Source organism: Micromys minutus (genome assembly GCF_963924665.1).
Source record: "Micromys minutus genome assembly, chromosome: 12".
In the NCBI taxonomy this organism is placed as follows: Eukaryota; Metazoa; Chordata; class Mammalia; order Rodentia; family Muridae; genus Micromys; species Micromys minutus.
Genome location: NC_137981.1, coordinates 25,570,459 through 25,578,757, shown reverse-complemented (window position 1 = coordinate 25,578,757; position 8,299 = coordinate 25,570,459). Strand labels below are relative to the sequence as shown.

Here is an 8,299-nt window from a genome sequence, read left to right as displayed (position 1 = left end):
ACATGTAAAACAAAACGTAACATGGAAATAGTCAAAGTTTTCTTGGTGTGTATAGATTAAGCATAATGATTTTTAAATACCAAAAATTGCCACAAGGCTATCTTATTTGCTCTTGAGTTATTAATGATTTAAGATCTAGGTGTACCCCACTCTGAGTGGGTGCTATACACTTGTTGTTGTTGTTGTTGTTTTTCGTAAGGACTGGGGCTTCCACTTTTTGGCCTTTCTTTTTTTGAGCTTCATATGATCTGTGAGTTGTTTCTTGGTATTCAGAACTGTCTGGGGCTGGTCCATGTCTTTAATCCCAGCACTCAGAAGACAGAGGCAGGCAAACCTCTGAGTTCAAGACCAGCCTGGTATATACATAGTGAGTTCCAGGACAGCCAGAGTTACACACTGAGACCCTATTGTGGTAAATATTAAAAAATGGAAACCTTTTATCCCGCATTAGTGCTGAGCCACATGGCACTGCAGGGTATCTTTATCTCAGCAGCTCCATGCAGCCCCCAAGCACTCTCAGACCCAGGCTATCCGTGGGCCATCCTCTCCCCACTGTCTCCCTGCCAGCTTGGAAACTTTGCTCACATTCCCCACAGCCTGGTAAAAACATGACTCAACAATCAATAATTTATCAAACAGATTCATATGTTAAATTCTCAATCCACAAACCCTCTACACAATAAGCTTACAACCAATGGAAAAGATATAAACTGCCCATATATATGTGATAAATTAGACCCATAGAAACCCTTTGAAATAATCATAATAACCTCATCAAGCTAAAGATACACCGAGAGAAACACACAACGGCTTCCATCTTCTTTCTCCGTGAATCTCCGCCTTCTGCCTCCTGTTCTGCTTTTCTAGACCTTTCCCCACCTACATCTCCACTGTCCAATCATGTATCACTTTAACATCAACCTACACATCACCCTTTCTGTTTACTTTTAAGAATTGGAGATTAGGTTCAAGCATCTACAAAGGGTAGATTTTACCTGCCTCCCTCTACCTCCAGATCCAAGAGGTTTGACACCCTCTTCTGACTTCTAGGGGCACTGCACTTGTGTGTACAAACCCTCACTCAGATACACACACACACACACACACACACACACACACACACATACAAGTAAGAGCTAAACAAATCTAATCAATATTTAACTTTTTAAAAGGAGAGAAAGAAACAAAGAAAGAAGTAAGTTTATAGGAGGTTGGTCTGGTGCTGCCTGTATTCAGATGCCAAATCTGTACTCCAAGATCTGGTTGCCCTGAGTTGAGGAGACCTTCACGTACACCAAGTGATGCTGTATAACCTTGCTCTCCAAATTAATTGGTGGATAAAAGGCTAACGCCTATGGTTGGGCAATAGGTAAAGGTAGGCAGGTTTTCAGTTACCTATCTGGGGGTTACAGGCAGAGAGAGGAGGGGGAAAGAGAGGAGGAAGAAGTCACCATGGGGTAGATGGATCATAAGTGCATGGCCATGGGGCCTGCCTACTGGAATAGAATCTGTCCAGGCAGAGCAAGTGATATCTCAGGGCTGTTGACAGGGAAATAGAGAAAATACCATAGAGGGTTGATATCTGCCCAGCTCTAAGGTTTTAAGGCTCATTATAAATATAAAGCATTTCTGTCTTTTTATCTGAGAACTGAATGATCTAAGATGGGGTAGAAACCTCCCGAATAATATTTACCATAACAGAAATTAGCTAAAATCGGCTGAGATCGGAAGGTTTATTTTTCTCAAAGTTACACATCAGAGGGCCTACAGGAGGAAGCAGCTAGTGGGGCTCCTTGAGTAAGAACAGGCCTAAGACCAGAACATGGCCTCCTTTTCTCCAGAGGTTACCCCAGAACTTGAGACTGGGGCTAAAAGCCGTGAGCACGGCAGATGCCTGTAGGTTGGAGAAGGGTCTTCCTGGAGCAGGCTGACCTTGATGTTTACCAGTTAAGTCCAGAACAGGGGTTTTGGGGAGCAGAGATCTCTGTGAAGGCACTTGGGAGGTATGAGAGTTAATAGGTCCAGGTCCACTGCCCATCCTCCACCCCAGAGAGCTCCCATGTGGGTACACCTCTCAGGCAGGCACACTTACTGGGTGGCCACACCTTCCTGAAATTTTGCATTGGGGAGGAGGTGTGTTTGGGAGCACCCTGACTGCCCTGAGCCTCCTTCCCACTCAGCAGTGGAAGCCTGTGACTCACCCATCTGGATACAGGAGCTCGGGGCGGGTTGACTGTGCTGTCCTTGACCCCTGCTCCCTACTGCACTAGCTGGAAGGGAGATGAGTGTTTTGAGCCACTGTAGACTTACACTCTGGTCCTGGCACCAGACTGGAGGCCTAGACAAGTTGCTTCAGAGTTCTAAACCCAAACTAAGTATCCAATACAAGGGTGAGACCCCCAAGGAGGATTCCAAGGTGAATCAGCCTCATGCTGACCCCCCAGTCAGGCTGGGTGCCTGGGATGTTTTGAAAATTTGGAGGTGTGAACTGGTACCGTGAGTATCACAGCTGAGCATGAAATCTGATGGTTCTGGATAAAGGCCATCTTGCTTGTGCCTAGTCCCAAGGCTGCTCAGCTCTGTGCCCGTGGGCACATTGTTTAAACTCAGTCCCTTAATTCCTTCTTAAGGCTTACTATGGTACACACCAGCTGTTGATTTATTCATCTGTAGTATTGAGCTTAGAACCTATGACCTCATGCTTGGTAGGCAAACATTCTGCCACGAAACTCCTCCCAGTCCCAACTATATGACGCCATTTTCTTTTGTTCTTGATGTCCTGAAGGCTCCTGGGCTAGAGGGGAAGGGAGAGCTCACCTGCCTGAGGATGCCAGAGGCGGTGGAAGGCACCTCAAGGTGCTCTGCTGTGTTCTTACTGTGGTTGAAGGCTTTACTATTGGTTCCGGGGGAGGCATAAGATGCCCTGGTCCATGTAACACACAAGCTGAAATTGCGGAGACATTCTCACCCTCTGTCCACTTGAGGTCCCTCAGACACGGTGAACCAGGTTCTAAAGGGGCCACTCTAAAGGGGGGCAGAGACTGAAACCCTGGTCTATCCACTGCCCTTCTGTAGACAGTGTCAGCTGCCTGTTATCTAGGGGAGCCACACTACTGCTAAAGACAGCAGGGCTTTAAGGGAAGCCACGTTCCTGAAGGCACCGGCTCCAGAAGAACTCGGTATGTCTTGACGTGCACCTGGTCCCATGATGTCTTTCCCCTGGGGGATGGTCTTCGTGAATAATGGTGTAGCACAGAGATGAAGCACAGGTGGGATTAGGGCTCAGGTTTTATTTGGAATCATTAAAAAAAAAAAATCACAACGGCATTTGATTGGTGATCAGAAAGACCATAGGGTAAAAGGAGTCAGCAGGGGGCGCTGGCGCTGGCAGTCGCGTGCATGGACAGGCTTGCGGTGCTGGGCTGCAGGGCGGAGAACGTGGGCCACCTGCAGGGCACTCTAGGCAAGGCACTCAGGGTGCCAGGGTGGGACAGGGTCCAAGACAGAAGGGTTTCCCTTGAGCCTTTTAGTCTCCTCCACTCTTGGCCTGGCAGGAAGAGAAGAGGGAAGGGCGGGGGAGGGGAAGGTCGGGAAGGAAGGAGGGAGGGAAAGAGCCTTGCACCCATTTGCAGGCCCACAAATCTCCTTGGCCACCTAGAAATGGTCACTTACGGAGCGATCAGGCACTCAGGCCCGACTGCCCTACCCACGGCCCTGTGGCAAGCTGTGGACCCAGAAATGAAATCAGGGACTCTGTGGCTCAGGTCTCCACCGGAGAACTTTCTGGTGCATCTTGGGAACCCAGCTCTTACCTCTTCATCCTCCTCTTGCTCTTTGGCCTCCTGGTCCTGTGCAGGGGGTCCCAAGTCCTCCTACAGGAGGAGCAAAGGAGACACAAGGCTATGGGAAGGTACACTGACCCTCAGCTGCCCATAGCAGGGCCTCCTTTACCAGGTCTCACAGATGAACAGAGGCCCTCCATCACCTTACTGTGCTTCAAGGGTCTGGATGTGCCAGAGACCCTGGAACCCAGGTATCATCTCCCACAAGCAGATCCCAAATCATGGGTGCCTGCTCCATACAGGCTTAGGCCCCTTAAGTGAGGAAGCCTGAGATGTGGAGTAAGGAGAGACCCTTGACTCACATGAACACTCTCTGTTCACCGAGACCCTGAGGACAGGGGTCAGGGCCTAGATACTAGTGCATGACTTCAGGTCCTCAGGAGTATGGGTCACTCTTCCTGCTTTCCCCAATAGGCTCCTGCCTCAGGCTGTCTTCCATCTCCCCACTCAACACAGCATTTGCTTCATGGCCACAACAGCAGGGGGTTTGGAGCTAGACTGATGGTCAGGCTAGAGTCTGTTCTCAGAACCTATCTGCGTTACCTCAGCAACGAGGGACAAGAGGTTGCAGAACTGTCAGCCAAGGCAGACTTTGGGATGAAGGGCAGGTGACTGCTTGCCTAGGCATACTACTCTAAGAAGGGCACCTCAAACCCATGACACGAGTGGTTGGACAGCCCTGCTCATTCCTCTGAAGGTCTCTGGCAGGGTTAGGCTATGATGTCAGAACTAGCTTGTGTGTCAACAGAAAATAACCATCCACTGGCACAGCTCCACGGACTCAATAGCGTCTTCCAGGTTAGCAAGGGGTAGCCTGAACTTGCTCCCAAGAATCCTTCCTGCTAGTGGCTTGGGAGTAGGCTTCCTGGGATGGCCACTGTGCTGGGAACTGTGTTAATGATGATGACAGGTGCTGTTTTAATTAGGGCTTTGCTGCTGTGAACAGATACCATGACCAAGACACATCTTATAAGGACAACATTTAATTGGGGCTGGCTTAAAGGTTCAAAAGTTCAGTCCATTAACAAGGTGGGAACAGGGCAGCATCCAGGCAGGCATAGTGTAGGAGGAGCTGAGAGTTCTACATCTTCATCTGAAGGCTGCTAGGAGAGGACCGCCTTCCAGGCAGCAAGGACAAAGGGTCTTAAAGCCCAGAACCTACAGTGACACACCTACTTCAACAAGACCATACCTACTCTAACAAGGCCACACCTCCTACTTCAACAAGACCACACCTACTTCAAAAAGGCCACACCTCCTAATAGTGCCACTCCCTGGGCCAAGCATATTCAAACCATCATAGGCACTCAGCATGTGCCTGGCAGAAATGCATCCTGATACTATTTCTCTCCCTTCTCTCATGGCCCCATGAGATGTGCCATTTCAGATGAAGACATTGGTGTATCCAGAGAGGCAAAGAGGTGCTCCTACACACTCCAGTGACAGGTGATGCTGTGCTGGCCCTGGAAGCAGGTGTTTGGGGTGGGTGACCCTTTCCTGTGCTCCTTATAGCAGACTTCTGCGGCGTTGGCTGTGTGTGGAAGCCTGGAGCTCCACCATTGGGGTTGCCTGTTGTAGTGTGTGGGGCTGAAGATAACAAGTCTCTGAGATCAGCTTCCTCCTCAGCCTTCATTCTGGAACCCTCATCCCTGAACAATCCACACCTAGTCTTTCAAGGGTATAGTCCAGAAGCTGGCCTGTCACAGAACCTTACATGCTAGCAGACTAGCCACATGACCGTGGTGCATCTTATCACAGAATCTCTGTAGGCTCTTCCTTTTCACATCCTGTTTGGTGGAATTTGGGGCTCCATTAAGTGGGTTAGTAGGTGTAAAAGGCCTAAAGCAAAGCTTACTCTTTGGCAAGTGCTGAGACAGCTCCTACCTCCACCATCTGTCCCCAGAGAGCCTGATACCCCGTTTAATCCACTGCCTGTCACACACATACATACATATGCACATCCATTCACACATACGTTCACACACATCTCCACCCTACCTATAATGCACATACAACCCACGCACTCACACAAAGACCTCAGCAAAGGGTGGAGTCAGAACCCTGCCGTTGGTCCTCCACAAGTGGGCAGTGCTGCCATTACTGCTTCCTTAGGGGGTGGCAGTCAGACCCTGGGATGAGGGAAGGTAGACAAAGGGTAACAGGTAGCTCTGGTGGTAGCTTGGCCGCTTTAGCCTGTCAAAGTAATGGGCTAGCCACGGTCCATGTGTCACTTTCCTCGGGCATAAAAATGAATCTCAAGTCCCCATTTGGAGTACGATAAGGATTTCAGATATAAATGGGTGTGAAGATATCAAGTCACCCCAGCACACAATGGGTGCTTCCTGTAACGTTAAGCAGTGTCTAATACTATTTCCCCGTGTGTTCACCAGGGTAGAACCGTCGTCTGTTGCTGGTGAGCCTAAGGAAAGCATATGAACTGGGCTTACCTTGCGCACCACCCCGGTGGTGACCACGATGTTTTCTGCCTCCTCCACGGTCTTGGTGGCCACTGTGTTGACGCTGCTGACCACAGCTTCACTCACAGCGTTGGCTTGCTCCTTGGTTTTCTCAGCCACTGTGGAGGATTCTGGCTGGACTCAGCCCTGGCCCTCCCCACAGCCACCTACCCAAGCTGGAGAGAACAGCCCCTTCCCAGAGTTCAGATGCCTCACGCCTAGTTACTTCCATCCCATTGTCTGAGTCTAGGGCAGGAACAGTGTGATAGGGGAGTGCTCTACTCTGGTCTGTCTTCAGGACATGTAGTAGTTTGGGTCATCTAGAGCTTAGAGCTCCAGTTGGTACAAGGAGGACTTAGGTATAGACCCTGGATACAGGGCAGGGTCCGAGGGGTCCCCAGTTCTTGGTCGCCTTACCTGAGGTTACGCTTTGTACCACATTTTCTTTGGTTTTGGTGCCTATGGGAGGAAAGAGGTGTGCAAGCAGTTGGGACAAACAGCTGGATATACTGTGGGGGATGGGGGGGGATGAGGACAGTGTCTGGGGGCAGCTGCCCCTTCAAAAGGTCATTTCCTGCTGTCTGAAGGACAGAGGACAGACGGGAAGGAGACAGGACAGGAAGAGGGGACAAAATAGATCAGTAGGGTTACTGGTAGGGCTATGGCCCTTGTATGGGTGTGGCCCGAGTCTCAGAAGCAGCAGCTGAACAGGGCAGAGAAAGCTGAGTCACAGGCTTAGCCACCCCTGTCCCCTCTTTGGAAGGAGCCCAGAGAGCTGGGGGTGGGTTGAACACTAAACCGGGCCCATTTTTATAGCCTACCCTTTCCCTCTAGGCCAGATGGGGTCGTGTGGCTTGCCTTAGCTGCAGTAACTCCCACTGGAGCAAGAGAAGTCCATCTAAGCAGATTAATGCTTCAGGGTCTCCAGGGTCAGGAGACCCCAGGCATATGTGTGCAAGCTTTCGAATGCACACACGCAGGTGTGGCACTCTGATCCTGTCCCACTCAGAGTCCCTCCCCCCAGTGTTCTAAAGACAATTGGATACTACCATATTCTCCAGGGTATGGGACCCTGCCTCAAAAATCAGGCTTTCATCTCTCTCCAGAAGCTGGGGGAATCCACAGGAGGAAGGTGTCCGAATTCAGCCCTCCATCAGGGAGCCCTCCACCCCGCCCTGCCCCGCCCCACCTGCCACACTCACCCACATACATAACCCCCTCCTTGGTCTTCTCAGCTGCCTCCGTCACTCCCTGCTTGGTCTTCTCCACAGCACCCACAACGCCTTCCTTGGCAATGGAGAAGCCTTTCTTGAAGACATCCATGGTGGTTATGAGATGGGACCTGCCTGCTGCAAGCTACAGACTGGAGCACTGCCGCAGCCGCTGTCTCCGATGCTGCTGCCTCTAATTGACGCCGATGAAATATTGATGCTGTGTGGCTGCTGGCTGGAGTCCAGCCAGCCCAGGGCAGGGTGGGGGCAGGGAGGGCGGGATGGAGGGAAGACATGCCCCACAGGGACACCAGAGAGCAGGGCCCGGGCCCCTACTGGCTCAATTCTGCCCTGCTGACTCCTGTTGCCTCAGGGGAGGGACTTCTTTTAAGAGGCTGGACGAATCTTGATCTATCACTGCACCTCATTCATCCTTGAAAAGCACTGGCGGTCCTGCACCCTGGCTTTGTATGGAGGAGAGTACCTTCCCGGGCTGGTGCCTCAGTGTCCTAGGCTGGGCAGAGGTCAGGGCCTATGCACTGAATGACCAACCTGCAGGCTGCCCTGGTTGTCCAACTCCCAACTGTATCCTGGATGCTCTTGAGCCTGGAGCTCCAGTCAAAGCTGTCAAAAAGCTGAGGCCAGAAACACACAAAGCTTCCCCCATGTCCTAGACTGGGCTGCATGCTGTGTGATTCTAGAATAGTTCCTTTCCTTCTCTGAGCTCCCACCCACCTGCTAGTTCCCTTAGCCCAGTGTGGAAAGGTGTTGAGCGGGTGTGATGTGTCTG

General features: G+C 51.0%; 1 protein-coding gene across 1 annotated transcript; it reads right to left on the bottom strand.

Annotated features, from left to right (window-relative positions):
- Positions 1–3,270: 3,270 nt before the first annotated feature.
- On the bottom strand, positions 3,271–7,728 carry SNCG (synuclein gamma). Its single transcript, XM_080926665.1, has 5 exons — positions 7,501–7,728; positions 6,716–6,757; positions 6,290–6,417; positions 3,813–3,872; positions 3,271–3,547 (listed from the first exon to the last, which is right to left on the bottom strand). The coding sequence occupies exons 1-5, from the start codon at positions 7,619–7,621 to the stop codon at positions 3,527–3,529; spliced, it is 372 nt and encodes a 123-aa protein (XP_080782791.1). The 5' UTR covers positions 7,622–7,728; the 3' UTR covers positions 3,271–3,526.
- Between the last annotated feature and the right edge of the window lie 571 nt (positions 7,729–8,299).

Coding starts and splice junctions, on each gene's coding strand:
- SNCG (XM_080926665.1), bottom strand. CDS start 7,621: ATGGATGTCTTCAAGAAAGGCTTCTCCATTGCCAAGGAAGGCGTTGTG. Junction 6,418..6,715: donor GGTACAAAGCGTAACCTCAG/GTAAGGCGACCA, acceptor AATCCTCCACAG/TGGCTGAGAAAACCAAGGAG. Junction 3,548..3,812: donor AGCAAGAGGAGGATGAAGAG/GTAAGAGCTGGG, acceptor TCTTCCTGCCAG/GCCAAGAGTGGAGGAGACTA.